The sequence below is a fragment of the Lytechinus pictus genome, chromosome 12 (genome assembly GCF_037042905.1).
Source record: "Lytechinus pictus isolate F3 Inbred chromosome 12, Lp3.0, whole genome shotgun sequence".
Taxonomy (NCBI): Eukaryota; Metazoa; Echinodermata; class Echinoidea; order Temnopleuroida; family Toxopneustidae; genus Lytechinus; species Lytechinus pictus.
In genome coordinates, this window is record NC_087256.1 from 27,882,410 (window position 1) to 27,908,607 (window position 26,198).

Here is a 26,198-nt window from a genome sequence, read left to right on the forward strand (position 1 = left end):
AAAATGTTGGATACTTATTAATCTCCGTATTCTTTCATCAGCTTATAATCTTGCTGCTGTAAAAAGAGATTCATCACCCACTTTAAAGGGAAAGTTCACCCTGACAAAAAGTTTATTGTAAAAATAGTAGAAAAAATAATAAAAAATATTGCCAAAGGTTTGAGATAAATCCATCAGAGAATTAAGTTCTTAGAATTTCAATTATTTGATTTGTGACGTCATATGCGAGCAGCATTCTTACATAGCGAATGGTAAAAAAAGTCAATGAAATGTTATTTTCTCCGAAATTTGAAAATGGTTTTTACTGTACCTTTTGTATATCAATAGACAAATAATTTCACACCCGATCATGAAAAGAAAGAAAGAATAAGTCATCAGGAACCATTAAAAAAATAAAATCCATGCATTTTATATAACATATGGGGCACCTGCTCGTTTATGACATCACAAATCCAAAACTTAAAATTCTAATAACTTTCTTAATCTCAAACGGATTTTCCTCAAACCTTCATCAATATATTTTTTTTTTTCTCCAATTTTACAACAAACATTTCTTCAGGGTGAACTTCCCCTTTAAATTGGCTAATATTGTACTGGCAGTAGGGAGAATTTATGAATAACGTCCATTTCTGCATATGATGATTTCATGTCTTGCCTGTGTGCTCAACTTCAACCAAACAAATAATTTGACTTGGCAAAAATGATAGACGTTAATTGCTTGGTTGAATATATTCAGCCACTTCTTGCTAATCGAATTAGGATTATGCATGTCTGGGGAAGGAAATTCTTACAAAACCATTGGATTAGTATGTTTCAATCTGCACATATTAAAACCGGTACACGTTTACACAAGGTTGATTGATGCGAGATCCTTCACTTATTAGCTGGAGGAGCACAATTTTGGTCTGGAATAAAAAGATAGCGATCACACTATCACATGTCGAGAAATTACAGTTAATTAAATAGTAAATATCATTTCATAATCAGACATCTTCCTCTATTCAACTCCCCATAGGATAACTTTATTATATGAACTTTGTACTACAGCCATTGCAGTTCTGATTTGACTTTGAAGTTGATATTTCTTCTTCACCTTCTCTGCAGTTGTCCTTCAATAAAGGTCTCACGTGCCATATTCAGATGAGTCATCTGCTTGCCCTGTTTGGCGCTGTCGCTTGGTTCTCTCCAAACAACTTCTTCCTCTAACTCGTTCATAAACATTGCTCAAAAGTTTCTCTTTTTCCACTGCTCAGTAGAGCAAAAGCATTCTTTAAAGGAAGAAAACGATCCCACTAATATAAAAAGTCAAGTCGGGGTGTGTCATTTTGTTCTTCTAAGACCCCTGTTTTATATTAATGTCTACATATTTATATATAAAAAAAGGACTTTTTTGTCCAATGTCTGTCAAGTTTTATCCCGTAAGTGATTTTTTTTTTCACGTATGGGATGTTAAAAAAAAAAGCTTCCACTCTTGAATCTTTGTTGTCAAACGACATTCAACCTCGGGCTGTGGAGGGCGCAATTACTTCCTGTCGACGCCCTTGGATTCTGGGAGGTGTTTGTAGCGGCAACGCTCAGCATACCAGCAACCTGTGGTTCTCCAGAAGTAACATTCATCACCGTTTACTGGTCCAGACATCTTGAACCTATAAGCATTGGAAACAAGAATAAGAGATAAAGAAAGAGAGAGAAAAAATTTAGGAACAATCTTTCAAATTTCAGTCATAACTGCTTTAGCAACTACCTGTCCACAATCTTAGTCTTTAAATCATACAGTCCGAACTTCTTAACCGGACACGTTGGGACCAGCACCAATCTGGATTAGGGATTTATCCGGATCTGGGAGACCCAATATCAAATACACACAGCTGCCTCCCCAATGGAAGCTACACTGTAGGCTCAAATATGACAGATGGCGCTGTCCATAATGCAAGTCTATTCTCAGCGATGTGACCTACATGTTAGAGGAGCGTGAGCATGCACAATAGATCTGTGAATGGTTGCGCTGTGCCCTGATTTACTGGAAAATTATCCTGTCTAAGTTCTTTTGGTGATTTGGCTAAGATATTCTTATAAAAAATAATGTGGTTGTAGGTAGACTATATTGGAAAATGTATGTAATCAAAGTGAGAATGCGTAGGAATTTTGTCGTCTCTATTGGGCAGTATATATAGCTCTGACTAGTTGGAACTGGATTTCAGGTAATTTGTGAACTTGATGAAGTAATCCCGGCTTAGTAAATATGTGTACACAGGCGCGCATCATGCATGGTGTTCACATACACTTGACTTGACGTCTACACAAAACGTGCACTTGGGTTTGATTAATGGGAATAGGGACATCATGGACCGATAATTCATCACAGAAGCGCAATAGGAAAATTCCAAATTCGCGGAGGAGGGGTGTATGGATATCATGGCCCCTAGTCATACACCTGAACCCTGGCTTGGCCACGGTGACGTAAAGTGTGTTGAATGGTGTAGTAGGTTTCACAGTACACCACGTATCATTCTTGGGAAAAAGTTGGTCCTGAAAAGGACCGCCCAAACTCAATGTTTTGACAAATATGGTCTTGTCGCCTTCAGTTGGGTGGTCCTTTTCAGGATCAACATTTGCCCAAGAATGATACATGGTGTACCGTGAAACCTACTACATTATTCTCCTTCGCCATGGAAACCTCCAGAAGTTACATTGTGAGTCGAGTTAATCAATCAGACAGACATAATACGCGTTTATATCTTGTCTCCAAAATGCCTCATTCAGATAATAAGAGGCAATATCAATCTCCTTTATATCTCTCAACCACTTTGACAAAGGTGGTGAACCTTTGGACCGGAAACTTGAGGACGTAGTTAATATGGTTCCCAAACCTCGAACATTGGTGAAAACACAAGCACAACAAAAATTCCAGCTTCTGTACTCACGCTGGGTCTATTTGCTGCTTGGGTTTCTTGTTAACATTGTTGTTGTTGTTGACTTTGCTGGCCGACATCGGCGCCTGTGGTTTCCTGAGGATCAGGTTCTTGTAGCGCATGTCCACAAACTCCTGGTGGTCGTTGACTGGAGTGCCAGCGGTTTGTTGTTCTATAGGGTTGTCTGGGAATTTTATCAGTAGCTGCTTCCCGTGCACTTCTTGACCCTGAAATCAAGATACAGAGAGAGAGAATCAGTTGTCACCACGGTGAAGTAACATCATGCAACATAGTTATGGGGCTCATTTCATAAAGGACTTGCAACTGTTGTAAATTTGCCATTATGGCAACTACCATGGCTATGGGGCTCAGCAGCCAATTATGATCAAGGTTACCATGCTAGTTGCCATAATGGCAAAGTTGCGTCTGAAACGGGCCCAAGGTGATGATTTTTTTACCTCATTGCTAAGAAAGCATGAATGCTTGTCAGCAAGCAACCAGAGGACCTAAGGCATAAGATCCTCTCCAAGGGACCTGGTAGTGAGGATAAATGCCTCACCAAAGGGCACTAGTGCACCAAGGGGGAATCGAACCCAGGTCACCAAAACCCCGCTCTACCGACTGAGCTGATTAACAATTATACTTCCTTTTAAAGAGTTAGAAATTATCCTCAGCCTCAACTTCATTTCTCCATTGTAGGATAACGTTCTAGGAATATGAATCATGTAAAGGTGCCTCCCTTCCTCACTCATTCATTCGCTCATTCACTGACTCTTTCATTGACTGAGTGACTGACTTATATGGTGATCCACAACATTTCATCAGAAGTCTAAGCACTCTACAGTAAATAATGCATAATTACCTTGGCTTCAGCCGAGCTACTGTTACTCGCTCAGAGCTTCTAGGAATAAATTCCTGCCATGTACCCATTTACCTCACCTGTATAGCACAATGTGGATCAATTTCTTGGTGAAGGAAGTCAATCCATTCGACCCCAGATTAATCAAGTGTAACTTAAAATACTATTCAGAATCTCTGGAACATTACAATAATAGCAGGGCCCGCTGGGAGAACAGTTTTCGGAACTGAAGCGGCTTCCCTGGGTAAATATACCTGTATTATTATTATTATTATTATTACGATGACTCATATTTTCTTTCTAATCAATCAATAACTGCTGCATACCTGTAGTTTGTCCATAGCTCTGCTGGCCATTCTCGGGTCCCTGTAATTTACAAAGGCACAAAACTTTTCCGGCATTCGTCTCATACTGGAGACCTCGCCAAATCTGTCAACACAAATTAAGATCATAGCATTACATAAACACAATCATATCACATATGAGCTAAGGTTGAAGTTGAACCCTCAGATGGTTCTTAAGTTATCTCAAGAATAAGATACTTTCAGGCATATAATAGCCAGAACCTATACAATGACGTTGTTACCCCTCAAACTTACTAGATCATCGTCACTCCGATATGCATACTTGGAGAAAGTTCGAAGTTGATCCATCAAACAGCTCTTTAGTTACCGCAAGAGTGAATACAGACCGATGACCCTAAAGCATAATGCTTTCAGCAACCAAATGTGGCCAGAGGCATAATAACATGAGAAATTTTATTTTATGTAGGATATTTCAAGCATTAACCACTTTCAATACTTCAGATCTGTATGAACTAGTCACTAATAGTTATGAGATAATTCATATATATGACATACATATATGTGCATTATGTTTAAATCAATTCAAAATGAATTATCATACTGCAGTTTTAAACATCAAAGCAACTATACTCACGGTTTAAAAAGGTCCTTCAATTCCTTTTCGGAAACTGTTGGTTGTAGATTACCTATCCACAAGGATTTCAAATTTTCAGGATTTCTTGAGCTGGAGTTCAAAGTAAACATAATAGAAATAGTAGTGAGCCCCATTTAAGACCAGGATTACTGTACCATATTTATTTATTTATTTATTTATTTATTTATTTATTCATTTCCGTTCAAACAAAAGATATAATCCAAGTACAGTGTAAATACATGTTCAAAATAATACATACTCAAAATAATACATACAGCTGTATAAAATTTCATAACAAATATTGAAGATAAAATTATCTGAACGGAGGGACTTGCCAAGAAAAGCAGAGCTTGTAAAGAAGGCAAGTCCCTAAACATAGTTTCAATACTAATTAACATAACCTATATACAAGAGACGGGTGGAAAACGAAATTAAAATACATAATCTACAAAATACCAAAATAGAGCGTATAAGCGACAACAAAAAGTGGAAAGTAATTTGAATAATAGGAATGATAACGATAATAATGATAAAATTTTTAATATAAATTATAAGAGTGGAAAAGGGAAGCAAAGGAAAGAGAGAGGAGAAAAGGGTGGTGCAAGTAAAACTGAAAATGAAAAGAGGAACATATGCAGAGCTGCCAAGTTGTATTTTGCATTTTCAGTATTCTTATCCCACAAAATCAGTATTTTGACAAGAAAAATCAGTATTTTTACCGTGTGAGATAAATATTTTGTATTTTTCCCAAAAAAAGTGTATTTCATAACAAAATGCTTGGCGCACTCGCCCATTACGGCGCTCAAGCTGCATGCAAGCTAAAATGCGCACTGCTCTTGCAGATGAAAAAAAAAAACATTGGAACTTGGGTATATCTCACCCTGGTTTTTACAAAATGATTGAAAAAAAAACAAGTTACCTGAAATTACATTGATCTAATAACCATATTTGTGTACGTTTTATGAAATAGAGACATATAGAAATGATTTTTCTCAATAAATTACGATTTTGTAATAAAAAAAACATACTAAATACGGCTAAAACGTACTGGTTGGCAGGTCTGCATATGTGACATTTCTTATTTTTTAAGGATCATTAAAACTCCAAGAGTGAAGGTCAGATTGTCAAAAATGATTCAAAAGCCATATCATTTTTTCTAATCATTTTTTTCTTAAAATTGGAAATGCAAAAATATAAAACCACTATTTTAAAATACAATCTAGCAATTTCAAAATTGAATTTTGCAATGATTTATTTTCACCTATGTCATAGAATTATGTTCATTTTTTCTAAACTCTGTAAGATAGTAAGAAAAAAAAAACGATTTGAGAAAAAAGCTGATGAAGTCAAACTTTTGTATGTCTATGGAGTTAAAGTACTATTTGGGGTTATGTAGTCCTCCTCCTCAGAGACACTCTCAAAATTGGCAACGCAAAAAAAGCATATACAATCACAATTTTAAAATGCAAATTGGCAATCTTACGATGAAATGTTGCAATTTCCATTAATTTTCACCTTTGTTATATCCATATTCCATTTTCTCTAAGTATGCAAATGAATAGAAAATTCACGATTGTTGCCAATTTCATGAATGAGAAGAGATTAAATCAAAAGGACTTACTCGAGCTTGCTCTCTTGAATGGTTTGGGTTATGTAATCTTCATCATCCGACACGTAAACTTCATCCATTTCCCCATTGACGGGTAGATCCCCTTGTGCGAGTAGGTTTTCCAGTGCGGCTTGCACTGTGTCAAATTGTAAGATAGCTTCTTCGCTTTGTTGCGCACCAAAACCCATTTCCTGTAGGGGAAGAAGGGAACAGCATTATTTATCCACATTGTGCTGCACTCAACCCAGGTGTAGTAAATGGGTATATGAATATTCTTTCCTAGAAACGTTTGTATTCTACAGCCGCGGTAATATAGGCACGAAGCACCTTGGGATCTACGCAGGTTACAGTGTTGCTATTTGCACTCTATAAGATGCATTATTATTATCATTGTTATCATAATACCATAATGTAGAGATACAGCGCTATTTTCAAACAGTATCATAATATTATAGGAATAACCCAAGAAAGCCATACCAATACTAGCCTATTATCTAAGCAGAGGCTCCAGCTTTTGCCTTCACAAGTCTGATCATGTGAAGCAAAATATCAGCAACAAGTCTGATGCTGAAAACCAGCCACCACCGCCTACACACTCTGGTCTTTTTTCAGTTCTTGCTCTTTTATCAACTAATGGAAGTTTTTCATAACGAAAAAACCAGCAGTGAGTCCTAGTCGATTAAAAAAAATAAGAACTGATGCAAGACTGGAGCGGATAGGTGTTGCATCATTGCAGCCACACTGCGGTTCGTGTAATAGCAATATAAGAACAAAGACGTTAAAATGCCTTGCTCCATAGAACTGCTGTGTGAGAGATCACATAGTCTGCAGGCAAAGACCCTGATTGAAACTTTAGGTAGCAATTGGGTCTACACAGAAAACAAGAACATGTCAAATATGCTGTTTCAATTTCAAGAGGGTCTTTAGTACATCATTCATTGTAGTCTGTGCATTCAGACCCTTTAACTTGAGTGAGGGGTTTGTAAGGCAGTCTAGGGATCGCAGCCCTGTCTTTTAAGGCTCGACTCAGGTGCTAGACCAGGCCCTAGAACACTTGACCACAGTACCTTCAATCTCATTGAAGTTATAAATTATACTTGGTCTAATACCGACTTAGTCTAATTCACATTACGACTAAAAACCAAGTTGGTCCAATAACTTCTTGGGTCTTTTTTCACTTTGTCAAAACAAAATTTGGTTCAAAAGCAGTTCATCTAACCACCTAGACTAAGTGGTATGAATATTAGATGAAATGTGTATAGCCCAACGGGAAATTAGAAAAAATGCTAAATAGGAATTCAGGCATTGAGACGAACTTGTAGGAAAAGAAGGAATAGACCAAGGCCCCGTCTTACAAAGAGTTACGATTGATCCGATCAATCCTAACTCTATGGAAATCCAACAATGTCATAATTTTTTCTATGAAAAACTTGCACAATGTCCTTTGTAATTGTATGCAAAGAGAAGCACAGTGAATTTTCAATAAAACAATGAATGCATGAATAAACATCATAGTTAGAAAAAACTTTGAACAAAAATGCGTAATAGATGTTGACGTTGCTGGCCGTCCATAGTTGCGATTGATCGGATCAATCATAAGTCTTTCTAAGACGAGGCCCAGGTGGGCTCAGACGATACAGAAAGTAGACCAAGCTGGTGTAGACCAATAAGATTAAACCACTCACCATAAGCCGATAGACTCTGACTGTCCTCAGCTCTTGGATCGCTTCAGCACAGTTTTTATCAAGTTTCAAGACATGCTCAAAGGATGCCTCTGCATTTGTATAAAGCTGAAAACAAACAGAAAGATCATTAGGTATTTAATTCATGCTTTCTCATTTTTTTTTTTTGGGGGGGGGGGGGCAAGGTACATATAACTTTTGTATAGATCACATTTCTTTAGTACAGCACAAAAAGGGAAAAAATCTTAAAGGGCAAACATTACTCCTAGGCGAGTATGAGGGGCATTGAGGCAATTAGATGGGTATCCAAGACCCTGGACTTGGACTAATTTAGCCCTGCAAGAAATTATACATTTTCACTTTACAGAAAAAAATAATACTAAGACAATTCTTGGTTCTGATCATTGATTTGAATGTAAAAGAAACTGGTAATAAGGAGCTGGATGACCTAAATAAGTAAATGAAGAACATATACAAGCTTATGGTTAAGATTTTGGAGTTATCAAATTTGGAAAGATATACTGTATATGCACTTCCCTTTTTATAAAGAAGTTTGAATTGTACAACAGCAGGTCTATCGGTACGTAAAAAGATCTGGCATGGATTTTTCAGCACAAACATCTCAGAAATTTCATGTTATATTTCCAATAAGGGGGTATTTTAAGTTGAAATACTTTGGAATGGCTCTTCCCAACAATGACATGAAAACGATTTGTGAAAAAAAGGTTCCTTTATCAGAGAGGTTATAGACACAAATCACCAGCCTTACATTTTGATACATTTAGGGCAAGGCCACTTTTCTTTTTTTTTCTCCAAAGTACAGCAAAAATTTATTTTAAAAAATCACAAAAAGTCAAGAAGACACCAAATACAAAGCTAAAATAAAAAATCAAAAAGGGATACCAAAAAAAAAATCTCCCATGAATGAGAGGGCATTGAGGACTGATAGGGCCATCCAAGGCTATGGTCTTGGATTAATATCAAGATCTGATAAGAAACTTTGACTCACTTTAAGACCACTCAAGGCACGGCCTTTTCGGTAGTGACCCTTTGGCCATGTCTTGTCCAAGAGGATTGCTTGGTCAGCATCACTCAATGCACTGTTTGAAGAATAAAAACAAACATGCATTATGTTATTAAAGATGAATGAAAGTAACAGCAATGAACACTGATTTCATGAGAAAGTCTGTAAAACCAATGTCATTTGTCACTGTATCATCCTAGATATAGATCTGGTGGTTACATAAACTGAACTTTGTGAAATCATGAAATCTTCGCTGAAAAACGATCACACTGAAGATCGCCAACACAAATAGTCACATGTGGGAAGTGTATTATTATAATGACTTGGAAACAGACCAGACAGTTTGGTAAATATCATGCTTATTTCTCAGCAATTACACAATCTTCTAGAATTCTTTGGCGCATATATTTAATTCATACATACATACATGTTTGTGGTAATTTCATTGGATTCTTTAAGAACTCATTTAGAAATTGTTACTACAACTGGCATCCATCTTTAAAGATGAATGTGATTCTGGTTGTAAATTTGGATAATGACAGCAACATCTCAAAATTAGTGTTAAGGGCTGTCTATGATTTGCTGAAAAGCAATGCAATCACCAAAATCACACCAATTATCTCGATTCTTCCGCAGGACAACTGCACTGAACGCACAATGCGTTCCCCAAACTTTTATTATTGCTGAAGACGAAATCATGAAATAATTCTTGGTCATAAAACTATCATAGCCACTTAGGCTTTCAATAATAATAATAATTTCAAGTTCTAATTCACAAGCAGGTTTTATTAACAGTTTCCGCCTGGCACTGGAAGGTCCATGTACAAAGCATATGGGAATGACAGAATTTAGTAGTCAACAAGTAAACCAATAGCTACTAGGATCCAGTGGTCCCTGTATAGCAATTCCGTAAATTATGTATGTCCGACCCCCTATATATGGGACCTTCATTAAATTTTCTGTCTCTGATTTCTTGTTCTTTTGATAGTCTATAATGTTCTCAAAATATCATGACTTGGTCAGTTTATGAAGTAAAGTAAGACTTGAGAAAAATGGGGGTCGGATGTACAAAAAGGTTGATCATCTTATGGAATTGCCCTCTAAAAAGCCTAAAGGATTTTAAAGGGATTTATACTTACTGGTCATACATTTGTAAATGATCATAACAAAAAGAGCGATTTCCAAAGAACCTGTCAAAGAAGAGAAGAGGAGAGATGGAGAGTTAATGCTCATTCAGACAAAGCACGACAATATTAACTTCTTCATATTGCACATGGTGAACCGTAAACGTTCTCCACGTTATAAACTCCACCATGCAAACCTACAAAGATCATCGAATATTTACTTTAATCTTATTTTGCTGAAAAATCAGTGGGATATGAAGCTTCAAAACCCTGGGGAAATATATATATTTGTCACAATCCATTACAAAATGATGTTATGAGAGTTTTGATAGTCTTTATTAACTTTCGATGGCAATCCTCAAATTTGCAATGCAGCAACAAATGGAAAGTATAATAGTATAACTCTCAAACTCAAACCAACTTTTTGTTTGAGACTTGACCTTTCAGATGACCTGCACCCTGCAGTACAGTACTTAGCAATTGAAAGTGACATTGATTAATATGAATGATTGATAACATCAGTTGTTATTTAGCTTTGAGGAAATGGACCACGATCTTACCTGAAATCCAATGGATTTAGGTCTATTGCTTTTGAGAAAAATTTGATAGCTGCATGGTAGTTTCCCTCGCTGGCCATCTCATTGCCTTTCACTGTGGAAAAAGAAAATAAACGAGGATAATATCACTAAGAAATCTTATGTTTGTGACAACATGCTAGCTAGAGACTTCTGAGTGGTGGTCACAATTTCACAGAAATACAAAGTTTGTCGAGGCCAAGTTAGTTGTCTTAAAAGCTCAATTGAATGATAACCATGCACTATTCATTTATTTCTAGGTTTATTTACATAAGGTACAGTAGTATTGTCACTTATACAACTATCTGGTTAATCTAACTACTGGCAAATCTTACAAAATAAACTAACATTTATCAAACGAAAGAACGCTTACTGCAAATTATGCAATAAACAAGATCACAGATTAAAACTAACATTTATCAAACGAAAGAACGCTTATTGCAAATTATGCAATAAACAAGATCACAGATTAAAACTAAAATTTCAACTCTTCTCTACCAGGAGTTGTATTTACAAACACTTTTTTATTTGAAATCATGGGTGGTCTGAAACCATTTTTAATCATGATGCACGGTGATAAAAAATTTACCACGCTGCTTAATCGCCGACCACAATAGCTATATTACTGGTGAGACATTGCAACATAATTGTTAATGACAAAATGAGAAACTGCAATAACTTTTGATACCAAAAGCATGGACAAATTCTGGCAAACAAGCTTTTTCCCATGTTGGCGCAGTGGAGTGCAATCATTTGCCGCAGGATGTAAGGCAGGCACCTTCTAAACACACATTTTCAGCAAGATTCTGGAAAGTGACCCGAAACTAGGCAACACCCCTCATAAAATTCCATTAGAAAATGACTTCACATTCACTAAATACAATAAAATATATCTTATATATCATATATATCTATATTTATCACCAATATTAGTATACCAATAAACAATTTCACATGCCAGACACCATGTGGTTGCTGAATCCACTCTACTGAACTAAATGTAGCCGACAATAAGTTTCATGTGCATGTTTTGTTATTGTTTTTCTAATGTATTTTCGTTATTGTATTCCAGGGCCTTTAAGTATTACAGTGTTTGACCCGCTGACAGAGTCACCCTGGTAAAATAAGAATGATTAAATAAATAAATTAAAGGTAAATGCTAGTTTTGGTAACGATATAAAAATGAGTTCGTACAGAATCCAATGAAATGATCACCAAAGTGTCTGTTTGTATAAATAAAACGCATGTGCCAAAGGATTCTGGAAGAAATTGTGTAATTGCTGAAAAATCAGCAAATAAGCACAGGATTCGGGTAGAGCGTCGGGCCCGACGCTCAAAGCAATAATTATACACTGTCCCACGTGCGCTTATCTGTGTTGGGGAAGTTCAGTCTGAACATTTTTCAGCGTAGATTTCAAGATTTCACAAAGTTCAGTTTATGTAACTGTACCAGATCTAGATCCTCGATGATATACTGACAATTAAGCCTGGTTTTACAGACTTTCTCATGAAATCAGTGTTTACTGCAACTACTGGAATTTCTCTTTAACTATTTTATCCATTTGAAAAAAGAGGGGTAAACCTGCCGTTTACTGGGTGACAAGACTGCTCTTGCAACATTTGCTCCAGTCTTCAGATCTCACAGGGCATATGGTTAGAGTTATGATTGTAATAGATTTTGGGGTCAGAATATATATAACAATAAGGATTAGGGTTTATTCAATTTTGGAAATTGTGCAGATTTTCCATCAGAGCAATTGACGCCAGAGCAAATGTCATTGAACTATTTAAATTTTTCACAACATACATGAAGAGAAACTGTTTCACAATTCGAAGGCAGATGATGACTCTTCACTTTTTTTCACTTCACTTCATCCAAATTCTGTAATAGTTTTGTAAAATATGATTATCCCATGATACAATGTACATAGTGCTGTTGTCGATAGGCCTCATATCGACAATGATGTCGACATACAAAGGATTTTCAATGTTTCCGACATGTCGACATGCACGCACCCACATCGACATGTAAACATAAAATAAAAAGGGGTCTAGCCTAAAGTCACGAGTGTAAAGTTTAGCTGAAAAGTTGGAAGCATTTATCCACAGTAATTGGCGCGATTAAAAGGTTTATTCAGCTTAGCAGCGCATTAAATGAAAAAAGAATACCTGCGAGCTGCGCGGCAGCAGAAATACGTCAGTGCGGGGCCGGCCTGCCCGATCGAGCCACCCTCGATCCCGACGATTGCTCTAGATCTGTATCTAGCGCTATAGCGAGCGTAGCGTAGTAGCATTCACTGTACCCATCGCTATTCACCGTGCTTGATAATACTTTGCTCCTCAATGTATTACTTTTCACATAAACGTGAGCAGCAGCGAACATGTGTTTTTGTCAAAGTTGTGACCGCCGCAATTGAGCGCTTACTTCATATCACAAAGTCACAGAAAACTTCCCTTCCTTCGTTTGGAGATCGTTGCATGGATCAAAGCGGAAGTGATACTGAAATTATCGGTCGATTTTCATTTTTTTGGTCAATTTGAGGAGCTTGCGTTTGCAGCACATTTGTACCAGCGTATAATACGCAATGATCACTGTTGTAATTGGTGATTCTCAAATTGGCTCCAAGTGTTATTGCGCAATGCTTTCGAGACCGGATCGTGGTACAAAAACTTGATTCTCCAGAAAAAAATGTGGATTAATCTATGATTTTGGAAGTGAATTCACTCTAACTTAGTGAAAATGTTTCCCGAACTGAGCCTGTATTATATAAATCTAGATCTAGTGTGGGGATATCACTCGTGTCAAGGTGAATACATTTGATTGAGAGTGTTATGTTCCACGATCGAATGATTTTTTTAATGTTCGGGAGCCTAGGCTAAATTACAGTCCCTCTTTCATGTCGACATTGTCTATGTCGGGATTAATTTTTAAGCGACATGTCGACATGGATTTTTGTTCCCGACAACAGCACTAAATGTACATACTTTTATTTTTCATTTCATAAAATATCTTGAATATAGACTATGCAAATAAGGGTTAAAAGTATAAATAGGTTCCTCATTCAATGACAGGAGAAATTATAATATATACATTCTACTGTATGTGAAAGGAATATATTATTTTCTTTTTACTAATAAAAGTTTTCTATCAAATGGGGTACAAACCTGCTAACTTTCTGCTTTCAAGAGTCTGTGGATCCATATCCTCTAACTGTAAAGGAAGGGAAAGTAAATCAAAACTTTCGTAAATTTGTTTATTTCTAAAGATCTATTTAATGTACAAATTGATATGAAAACTTATTCAAATGTGTTGGGCTATACAAGATTTCAAAATCAAAATATTAATTTTTATTTGGTATACAGTAAACCTTACAGGGTGGCTGTTTAATGTAAAGTGAAACAGAAAAATGATAAAACCCATTTAAATGAGATTATTCACTAGCTAGGAAACTTTTGCATTGTATGGAACAATGACTACATAATAGTCATAAAAGAGTATTATTAATCTCATAAATGAAATAATTTAGTTATCACCCAGTGAGACTTGGGGACTGTTTCATGTAAAGATTTGTCAGTGATTTTCATTGACAAGCTGCTGAAATCCTTACAGCTGATTGGCTCAGAACACATCAATATCAGTGACAAATCTTGCCATGAAATACCCCCCTGAGACCAAAAAGCCATCAGGGTTCAGTAACACAAAGGTTAGCGATTGATCGCACGCTTGATTTTTACGATTGATTGTACATTGTAGTCAATGGAATCGATCGTAGAAAAATTGTTCTACGATCATTGCTTAGTTTTGTGTTACGGGCCCCAGACTATTTTTGTCAGAGTTAGCAAATTATTCACATCATGGGTTGTAAATCTTTGATGGCAACATACATGTGAAAAATATATTAGCATTGTGAGTAACCACAGACAACAAACATGCTGTTTCCAAGCAAAGTAAAAAAAAAAAAAAAAAAGGAAAAAGACTCCTAGTACAAGAAGTACGGACATGTAATGCTTGGGATTTCACATAAGCCCAGCACATGATACACAATCCTTTTGCAAGTCCATTTTCGGAAAACAAAATTTGTTTAGTATTTGATATGAACAGTCCAAACAGCTTTGAAACAGAGGGTCGTGGGTTCAAATCCCAGCCATGGCGTAGTTTCCTTCAGCAAGAAATTTATCCACATTGTGCTGCACTCAACCCAGGTGAGGTGAATGGGTACCTGGCAGGAATTTATTCCTTGAAATGCCACAGCGCTGTAAAAGGCTGCGGGGCTAAAGCCAGGGTAATAATATCCAAGTCCTTTGGAAGCGCATAGAGACGTTATTTATAATGTGTTATGCGCTATACAAGAACTGTCTATTATTATTATTATTATTATTATTATTATTTATGAAACACCCACCTGAATCATTCCAAATCAGTGATATATTCATAAAATATGGTTCTTGCACAGAAAGAAGATAATTGAGTGATCATGTTAGCAATATAGATGTCCCTGAAAAGGCCAATTCGTCCCCGTCTTTACTACATACTACAGCAACTCGACAGATACGCTTCTTGGGCCACATTCTCCGTAAGAACGCCTTAAGGCCACCGCACACCTTACGACTGTTCGCGATCCGATTTTGGAACAAATCGCATTTTGCTTATTTTCTGAAAATGTGAATGGGACATATCATTTTATTTGAGGTTGAAATCAATTGAAAGAATACTAATATAACAATTTTGAAAGATTGCAAGCTTTTATTGTTGAGTAAAGGCCAAATTAGTTTCAAATCGTAGTCAATCGTACGACTGCTATGACGTCATTACGACTAGATATTGAATTCGCTTTTATTCTAAGGAGGATGATAGCATAGTCACAGATTTGAACATAGGTATTGGTACGATGATTTAGAACATTACACAGTAAGATATTCCAAGTCTCAATATTAGCATCAAATTCTACTACATTTTATTCTGAAATCGAGTCGCCGACCAGTCGTAAGGTGTGTGGTGGCCTTTAGAGACAGTGGCCCTTACTGGTGCTATAGAAGGAAAGAGAGCACGAGGATGCCAGCGCTTGACATTCCTCTCTTGGCTTAATGATGCTACAACTGGCATACAACCCATTGACATCGTACGAAGTTGCCATAAAAATAAGGAGTACACATTTTGATGGGCAACGTCAGATTCTGGCACCTCACTTGAATGGAATGGAATGGACATTCATGATGTGCCTTGCTGGGTCCTCTCCATGAAACATAGCCTGGGTCACTAGGTTAAAAGACTATAGTTCTACAAATCAAAGCTTGAATTAATGTCTTCTTCTGAGTCTACAACATCACGTGATGCAAAATGCAAAGGTAATTAGCCTACTTACGGATTCAGATTCGTCTTTTCTTCCTTTCCCTTTCTTTTTGGTCTTTGAAGCAGGGGCAGGGTTCTGTTTTTTGGCCACACCGCTGGCAGCTCGGGCAAAAAAGGCACTGTTCATATCTAGACCTTGGGTTTCTTCATCGCTTTCTGAATCCGACATCCTGGAGATAAGAAAAAAAAAAGAGGAAAAGAAAATTACAAGATCGGAGATGCCAAACTCAAAGACCAGCTATGCCCGAGATTTTCTGTGACTCCACGTGAGATCGTAGGCATTTTGTACAATATGATAAAAGGCCATGAAACAGGTGTGAGGAGATTTGGGGTGGGGGGTTGGAGCAAGAGTTCCAAAGGAGGGAGTCTCTCACCTGAAGCGCAAGACTTGGTACGTCTCCAAGGTGGAAATGCATGGCAGAGACAGCAACCTTAAGTTTGTTCCAAGAAATGAAGACCAAATCAAATGTTGCAAGAAAATTATGCAACCAAAATTTTCATACAATCCCTGCAGCTTCTCTCTCTCTCTCTCTGTTCCTCCTGCATCCTAACCTCTATGTACATATACAACTCAGTAGCATATCCAGGCGGAGGTCATCAAAGGTGCATGCCCCCTCTATATTTTCGAAAATTGCCCATTGAACATTCATATTAATACAGCTAAATCTAAGAAATTGTCATTTGTGCCCCCTCTATTTCAAAATCCAGGATCCACCACTGGCGACTAAAAATTGAGCCATTAAACTCAAACCTACCCAGGATTGTGTATATTGGGGTTTCCTGCAGCTTTTTTGGTCTTTGTCTGTGTTTTCCTTCCCTCCGTCGGCTTGGCTCCATCGCCGTCGCCTCCTCCTCTTTCTACTACACCTTCTCTCCCTCTCCCGCCGTCTCCTTCCCCCTGCTGATGGCCGTCATGGACCTCCTTTCGATGGTTGGAATTGCTTTCAAAGTGTGAGTTTATATTGGTCTGGGAATGGTCGTCGGCTGATCTTTCGCCGTTGACGTCTTGGGCCTTGGAAGACTTGTCAATGTGGGAGGTTGCTGTTGAATCTCCATTTAATGAATTTGCCTGTAATGAAGAAAACAAACAGGGCAGTTAATAAACTCCAAAGTTTCTATCAAAAACTTTAAAATGACTGCACAAAATCCTATTTGAAGTTTTAAATGCGAAAAAGAGCCCCCGTGACTATTCTATCCCTTTGCTCTATGGTGTTAGAGGGGTTAGATTAGTAAGTTTAAGCAGAAGCAGACTACATCTACTCACGTACGGAGTCACATGACCCACCAGCGGGAACCTATAGTACAATACGAACACATATAAACACACACAAGTGAACACTCTCCACAGAACCCCTGGCCGGAACGGACGTATTCTGTGCATGCGAGTGAGTGCAGTGTCTGGTGACAGTGCAGTGAGAGTGACAGGGTTATATTGGATGTATGATTCCTTAGTTACCGGCCTCTCCGCTAAAGCTCCTTCACAAGTTGTCAGACATTTTACACTTTCACTTTCTTACCTACCCCCCCACAGAAATTTGTGAATACAGCGCATTCCCACTAATGCAAGATAAGTAACCTCAAACAAACAATGTACTATACCAGGGTATAGTACATTGCATATTGTTATTCATATTGTAACTCAAATGACTATCACAAAATTGTGATAACCCCATTGGATATGTGTGCATAAGAATTGCATGCAGGGTAATGGTAATGGATTCCTGTGTGCATAGAGCAATGCGTAGGGTGCAATACATAGAACTCTCTAGCAGACGAAAAGCAAAATTTTCAATCCTGAAATAAGCTTTAAAGAAGGAAAATAAAACACCTGAAAGTAAATTGGGACGTCTCAGATTGATTAATACAAATGAAGGAAGACTGGTTGATACAACAAGAGAAAGGGCTGTATGGAGATCGTGGGCGCACGCATGGTGCGTTGGGTCGTGACCTCAACAGTGCCGCCACGGACCACGCGTGCGACTGTAACATTTATAAATAGCCCTGTGACGATCTCCAAGAGTTCAGTTAGTTTAAAAAGTTAGTTCAGTTCGGTTGTTAGTTTGGAAAATAACAAAAGATTGTTGAGACTTCCAATTCGTTCACCTCAGATTTTTCTATCATTTTACTGTTGCTTACCTTAGTTGGGACTCGAACTCACCTCATTTTATCTGCAGTCAAAACCTCTTCCCGCTATGCTAGCGAGAAGCGCTGATACCGGAAGGGGTATTTCAACGATTATCAGCCGATAGATCGACTAGTCTAGACTGACAGACCCTTTACTGACTAAATAAACCGATGTCTATGGACAATTACACGCACTAGATCCTGCTCGAAATTTGATGGAATAAAGCCATATTTTGGTATGCATATCCACTCCCCCATCATATATGTTCTTTATTAGAGCTGGATATATTATTCTGAACCTTCTCCATGTTTTATTTTCAATTTTAGTGGGGGGTGCATATGGAACTCTTGCCTCTTGTACATACGAACCTTCCTATCCACCTGCCAAAGTTTTATAGCCACAGCACAGGACACAATAAACATGCTCAACATAATCACATGAGCGAAACAGCCACCGAGGATGCGAATGTCAAAGTCGGACAAATCGCTCAGAGCGAGACAAGCATCGGTCCACAACATGGCTCACAGCTGAAAAACACTGCATATATCCATAAAACATAACGAGGCACAGGTGAAGCAGACGAACACTGTCAAGCATTTCTAGAATAGATTGCGCAACTTCAACCAGAGGATCATTTGTGCTGCAATCCGTTGCGAAATCTCCATGACGAGCTGCAATGCAAAGCAATGTAACCCGGTTCAGCAGATCCAACAATAACAGGGTGTGCGGATGTTTAAGCCAAACAGAGGAATCGTTATTGAAGTGGCTAGACAGTCAGAGAAGGTTACACTGAGGATGTCTGCTAAACAATCTGTGAACAAGATCAGGATGAAGAATGCTATCTTTAGACAGCCTTGATTGGTTTTCATAACATTAGATCCGACCTTTGACCTGAGTGCCTCAGAAGGCTGGTTCCAATGGGCAATACAATGGGACCTTTCACACATGTCACATTTTCCACAGATTGTTATCCCAGGGAAGCTGTGGATGGATCCAGGCACCTTATATCATGTGTCCTCAAATGGCTTTTTGTGCTCTTATAATAGAATAGGATCTATTGAGGGAAGCATTCTTGAAGAGAGCCAAGCATTGTGTGCCCAGCTGCGATCGCTGATCCACGTCATGTAATTCATTACTTAATTCAGAAAGCACTGCCAGGGTAGTCTGCTGTGTAAACCCTTCACTCGCGTTAAGGGTCTGAATGTGCAGCCTATAATGCCTCATTGCTCTCGCTCAGGAATTGGAATGGATTGAAACACAAAGTTTTATATGTACTAGTCTTTAAAAGGAGACCCAATTTTACTTTTTCTATCAAAGTTTCAATCAGGGTCTGTGCCTGCAGACTATTGCCAGGGTGTTATTAAAGGGGAATCCAACCGAAATAAAAACTTGTTTTTATAAGGAAAAGAAAAATCAGACAAGTTGATAGGTGAAAGTTTCAACAATATTGGACAAACAACAAGAAAGTTATGAATTTGTAAAAGTTGTAAATATTGGTAATCACTATACCCATGGAGACTTCAAATTGGCTGCATATGGGATGTCATAGTGATGTAAGGCAAGGACTACTCTTCCATGTACTCCAATACATATTATGGCTAAAATGTCATTTTTCCTAAAAGTTTTATTTCAAATTATATTTTTCTTTCATGAGGACATAAAACAATATACTACCTGGGTTATATTTAGATTACTGCCCCAGGGGAATGGGTACTTAGGAGAAAACCACAAATCCCTGATAATAAAGTACATGGCCTATGGGAAAGTTGTCCTTGCCCCTTGTCATAGTTTACTTACCCAGTTGCCAATTTGAAATCTACATAGTATTAGTGATCTCAATTTTAAAGCAGCTATAACTTTCTTATAGCTTGTCCGATTTCTTTCAAACTTTCACCATTCTGTTTAATCTATTTTTCTCCTTCCCAACACAACATTTTATGGCCAAGGCTGGATTCCCCTTTAAGTCCTGGGTGGTGGTGCAGTAAATGCTCAATTGTACAGGAGATAAAAAGGTGCAGATTTAACAATTGACTCTTTACTCAAAATGGAATATCTATCCCTTCTCTATCTCTCCACCTCTAATCCCCTCCCCCTCTCTCCCATGTGTCCATTCACCTCACCTGGGTTGAGTGCAACACAATCTGGGTGAATTTCTTGCTGAAGGAAAGCACGCCATGGCTTGGAATTGAACCCACGTCCCTCAGATTGAAAGACGAAAGAGTCAGTACCACTAGACCACGACGCCCCCAAATAGCACCCCTTGATAAGAGACACCTAGAAATTTCTTGTAGCTCGGGACTTACTTGTACATTTTCTTTATTTGTTATAATCTCCTCTTCTTCCTCTTCCTCCTCCTCATCCTCTGATGATTCTGGAACGACTTCTTTCTTTCCTTTCTTCTTGTTATCACCGCCACCGTATCGAACCTCTTTCTCCTGTTTTTTCTTTGCTTTCCTTCTTTTCTTCCGCTCTCTCCGCTTTTCTTTCTGTTTTTTTAGTTTTTCCTCCTCTTTCCGTAACTCTGCTTGGCGCCTTTCAGCCTCCTGTATTAAAAAAAAATGAACGAGTCAGAATTACCAATGAAAGATTTAGGGAAACTTTACTAATAATATTGTTAGGCATTTATTTCACACTGACCAACTAGACACAATCTATTCCAGAGCTCAGGCAAAATATAAAGACAATATCCAAATATTGTGACATTGTAACTTCAATAAATAGGCAATATTTGTTCCATCGCTTGTCAAAATATCTACACAACTGAATTTTCAATTGCAAGAAATTTACCATGAAATTCTGTAAGTCTTAGCTGGAAATTGGTACCTGGCTCCCGCAACACGATTGTACATTGTAGTCAATGCAATCAACCGTAGAAAAAAAATTCTACGATCCCTGCTAAGCTTTGCTACGGGCCCCTGGTGGGTGTTTCATAAAGCTATTAGTAAAGTGACACATAACTTTACCCACGACTGGAACATATTCTCAGGTGCCAAGTTAGTCACATAGGCCTGTATTCTGAAGTCAGGTTTAACTTAGACCAAACTCTGTGCTGAAATTATGGGGAGCCAAAAGTTTCAAAATTTTATTAAGTTGTATGTTTCTTATATTTACTTAACTGTGCTCTTTCCTGATTCATTGATGGTGAAGACAATCATCTATTTATACTTCCTAGACAATTATGAATGATTTGAGAGCCAAATGAGCTGAAATATGATATCTCTACTGTAAATGATTCATGTAACAATTGGCTATCCATACTTAAACCACAACTTTAAACCCGACTTCAGAATACGGGCCATAGGGATATATCATTTAGCACAAGAAAGGGTCACCAGGGTCCCGTAACACAAAGGTTAGCACTTGATCCTACGCTTGATTTTCACGATTAATTGTACATTGTAGTCAATGCAATCAGTCGTAAAAATATGTTCTACGATCATTGCTAAGATTTGTGTTACGGGCCCCAGTTCTGTGTAAATTTATTTGTAACTTATGAACAGCTCTATAAACACCCATCAGCATTCATTATTGACATTAGACACTTCCTGTAGATCAAATAATAACTTACAGTGACAGGTGGACTTGGTGGACTTGAATTATCTGTTTAAAAAAAAGAAAAAAAGAAGGATATGAAGAACATCCACATTGTAAGCAGTTACATCGATTATTTCTTTATCTCAGAGCTACAATTATGTCTGCATATTATTATTGACCAAATGGCCAGAAATCTGCACTTACAGTCGAGGTTGTTGATGATACAATCATTCATCTCCACTTAAAATTGACCTATTGAATACTACATTCTATAATCTGCTGTGTACAGGGACCAGCCTGTTTGAAAGGCCATTGTCAGAACCACAACACCATGACACTCCCTGTCACTTGCATATAGATGGAGGGTTGGAGGCTATACCCACCCCCCCCCAAAAAAAAAAAAGAGGAAAGGGAAAATGGTGAAACATGATATAATTCTCTAGATATTTTATTAAAATCTATTACAAAATTAGCTTAAATCATATTAAGAGGGTCAAAATTATTGCTCACTTGTTTTACTCGCTCACGATCTATCTAAAATTTTTGCTTTATGCATCATGTTTGGCCCCCTCTACTTTTTTTTTTTGGGGGGGGCTCATTACCAAAGGGCTCCCTGTTGTAGTAACAAGTACCAGCTCTGGCATGAAAAGAGTTAATAATATCAGGGTTCCCAGATGTCAATATAATCATTAATCATATAAAAACCTTTCTCTCTGCTTGACTTGTTGTCTCTAAAAGCATTAGGTCTGTAGGAAAAATCAGTGCTGCTATCACTGTCTGTATCATCAGCAAAACTGTAAAAGCCATTGGAGAAACCTGAAAAAAAACCAAAAAAAAAGAAAAGATAAGTATTGTTGAAAAAGGGCATTACAAGGAAAAAAAATTACATGGGGGGGGGGGGGTTCAGGGCTATTTTTCGCCCCCAAAATGCCCCAAGAGTCTTGGGAAAACTACAAAGGTCCAATGTCCAACTGATGTACAATGTAGCAAATTTGGGCGTGGTATTAGCTCAATACGTAGCCCCAGAATTTTTTTTTTTTTTTTTTTTGGGGGGGTAATTTTTCTCCTGTAGCATCAATGAGTGACTTGAAAACTATTTTTTTCTTTAAAGGCATCAATAAGTAACGTGAAACCATTCTACACTATACCCTGTCTGTATGTATTTATGATATGTATTAAAACAAGAGCAACACTGGATGATTAACATTTTCTGGTTGCATGATTATTTGAGTTTAAGTGAATGGATTCTTAAAATTCCATATTAAGGGAAAACACATGGGACTTAATGTAAAAGGAAATAAACATATCGGTATATCAACACGGAAATGGCATAAAAACAAATATGGTGAGATGAATTATCAACAAACTTTGCAGTAAGAGACAGTAAAATGAGGATATAATGCGAATGTGGGATATCATTTGAAAAATCCAAGACTTTAAGAAAAAAAAATCATAGGATTGAACATAACCCCACTGTAAAATTGCATTAGAGTACAATAACGTGAATTCATAAGTGAATGTATACAGGACATACCTCCTCTATTTCCACAAAAGACGTGTGCAAATAAATCAAACATCTGTTCCTGTATTAGTAAAATAGTTTTGAATAGAGAGGAGGGGGGGGGGGGCAGAGGGGAGGGGTGAGAAGAGAAGAGGGAGCAGGGTGATCAGGTAAGGGACAGAATTGCGGGGGAAAATGTAAGATAGAACAGCAAAAAAAATAGGGAATGGAGAAAGAAAAAAAATCATCAGTAATCCCATGATATAAATTGCATACTTCTATGAAGAAACTAAACAGATCAATTAGTGTATATCTTTTTTCCTGTTTTAAAGACTAAAAATGTATTTTTTAAAACAATTTTCACAACGATACAATAATTTTTTTTAGCTGAAAAATTATCACTATTAATACTTTCAATGTTATTAACCTCTTCAAATTATTGCTTATTTTCATTATCTGTAAAACAAAAAAATGATTAAATCTTTCTACAGTATGTACAAACACACATCCTCACATGAGATTATCTGAGAGAATTCAGAACAAAGTACAATAACAACCATATTTTAGAATCACAAATTTTAATGTTTCTCGCAAGGAAATACTTTGCTGTTAAGTGGTGAAGATGCATAAACTTGCAAGTATTGTTCATTTTGTAGCTAATTAATTTTTCCAATGGTGTACATACATATTTGATAGGATAATGTTTTGCTTCCAATCTTTATAGGTTTTCAAATGCTTACAAGGTACATTCACATGCACATTGTTTTCCCTTCACCAGTTTCTTTCTTCAAGGGTGTGTAGCAGATGTAGTTAAAGAGAAATTCCAGTAGTTGCAGTAAACACTGATTTCATGAGAAAGTCTGTAAAACCAGGCTTAATTGTCGGTATATCATCGAGGATCTAGATCTGGTACAGTTACATAAACTGAACTTTGTGAAATCTTGAAATCTACGCTGAAAAATGTTCAGACTGAACTTCCCCCAACACAGATAAGCGCACGTGGGACTGTGTATAATAATAATAATAATAATAATAATAATACAGGTATATTTACCCAGGGAAGCCGCTTCAGTTCCGAAAACTGTTCTCCCAGCGGGCCCTGCTATTATGTATAATTATTGCTTTGAGCGTCGGGCCCGACGCTCTACCCGAATCCTGTGCTTATTTGCTGATTTCTCAGCAATTACACAATTTCTTCCAGAATCCTTTGGCACATGCGTTTTATTTATACAAACAGACACTTTGGTGGTCATTTCATTGGATTCTGTACAAACTCATTTTGATATCGTTACCAAAACTAGCATTTACCTTTAAATCAATTGGTTCACTGCCAGTATAATTTTTACATTGATATTGTTTTACAAACATAGCCTTATCTTATCTTCTATTTCTTATCGGAGCCCATAATTCATAAGTTTAGCTTCCAACATATGCCCTTCCATATTCACTGGTAAAATCTTCTAATGTTGCATACTATGGCATTTCTGAGTGACTACTGTGTGAGTAAAAAATAAACACTTGACACCTCACAAATCCCCCATTTAAGGAAAAAATATGCCATGAACACATTATTATTATTATATACTGTATGGCTGGAAAGATTATGTTCCCCAAATAATTTGATACCATATTTTAATATGTGGTATGTGTTAATGCTTGGATGCACAGGAGGTATTCTTTGCAGTGATGTGAATTTTGACTCGCGCCAAATTAAGGCATGACCGCAATGAATGAATCATGATGCCAATGATGTCATAGAACCTAAATGAGTTAGTAAACATAGTAGCTAATCCCTTTTTGATGAAATCAACTTGAGAATTGACAATAAAATACATGTATGTTTATTAAACAATTATAACATAAATTACCGACTGAAAAGATGTTTTGTTGTAAGATCCTAACATCATTGGCATCTTGATTCATTCATTGCAGTCATGCCTTGATTTGGCGCAAATAAAAATTTACATCTCTGCAAAGAATACCTCCTGCTCATCCAAGCATTAATACATACCACATAAATATGGTATCAAATTATTTGGGAGAACATCGTCTTCCCAGCCATATACATGTGTAATTCTAATGATTATGCACTCATGACATATTTTTTCCTTAAACTGGGGATTGTGAGATGTCAAGTTTTTTTACTCACACAGTACCTGTACCTATATATTGTTGCAAGAGGTTGGAGTATTTTAAAACCACATAATAATAGAACAATTTCATTTCATAATCTTGTATCATTTTGAACTTTACATGTCTATCTAAATGTAAAATGTATGAAATATGGCGACAAACTGAAACTGAAATTCTAATTGATCTCGTTCATTACTTTAAGTCTATTCCATTCATTGAAAGATCAATCTGTAATTCCGGTGGAGGTGCAATTCAAGAGTACTCTTTTCAGGATGTGGTTATTTTCTTTTGGGAATTATTTACAAGTATTTTGCTTTCACATTGGTTAGAAAACCTGGTATTTCATTTAATTCACAACAATCAATCCATTAAATTCAGTTCCGGTGGGGTGGAATTCAGTAGTATTGTCTTCAGGACACGCTTATTGCACAATACCGACTGGGATTCCCCGTATAAAACTGAGCATGTGCCTGTGTCCCAACCTGAAACTGCTACAGCGACATATAACAGGAATATGCTTTTCACACTGTATTTCCTTAACCCCTTACTGTCCATTCAACTTTTTTGTTGCTTTCACACCATCTTTCTTAACCCCGTACTATTTTCTTGACCCCGGACTACATGCATCGCACAGCTCATGAATATTGACGATTTTGCCACACAGCACGTGATTAGCGTGCAATTTCAACTACTGTGATAGGCTAAAGCTTACATCCACTTTTCCTTTAATAGCCCTGTTCCATTTCACACCGCATCTCTTAGCACCGATTACGGTGCTAGCACCGCAGTTAGCCGGCTAACCCTACATTTTCGCAGGGCCAGATAGTACCG

At 37.3% G+C, this 26,198-nt stretch overlaps 1 protein-coding gene across 1 annotated transcript in view; it reads right to left on the reverse strand.

The window, feature by feature from the left end:
* The window catches only part of LOC129272683 (dnaJ homolog subfamily C member 21-like), a 40,019-nt gene continuing 13,821 nt past the window's right edge, over positions 1–26,198 (reverse strand). Inside the window, exons 4-19 of the mRNA XM_064107216.1 lie at positions 23,268–23,316; positions 22,439–22,549; positions 21,768–21,799; positions 20,503–20,742; positions 16,830–17,143; positions 16,088–16,244; positions 13,890–13,935; positions 10,710–10,800; positions 10,165–10,215; positions 9,011–9,101; positions 8,005–8,109; positions 6,332–6,510; positions 4,711–4,800; positions 4,098–4,200; positions 2,925–3,139; positions 1–1,646 (exon numbers count right to left, since the gene is read on the reverse strand). Of these exons, the coding sequence (XP_063963286.1) occupies positions 1,523–1,646; positions 2,925–3,139; positions 4,098–4,200; positions 4,711–4,800; positions 6,332–6,510; positions 8,005–8,109; positions 9,011–9,101; positions 10,165–10,215; positions 10,710–10,800; positions 13,890–13,935; positions 16,088–16,244; positions 16,830–17,143; positions 20,503–20,742; positions 21,768–21,799; positions 22,439–22,549; positions 23,268–23,316 (1,998 nt within the window). The 3' untranslated portion in view covers positions 1–1,522. The remainder of the gene's footprint in view (positions 1,647–2,924; positions 3,140–4,097; positions 4,201–4,710; positions 4,801–6,331; positions 6,511–8,004; positions 8,110–9,010; positions 9,102–10,164; positions 10,216–10,709; positions 10,801–13,889; positions 13,936–16,087; positions 16,245–16,829; positions 17,144–20,502; positions 20,743–21,767; positions 21,800–22,438; positions 22,550–23,267; positions 23,317–26,198) is intronic.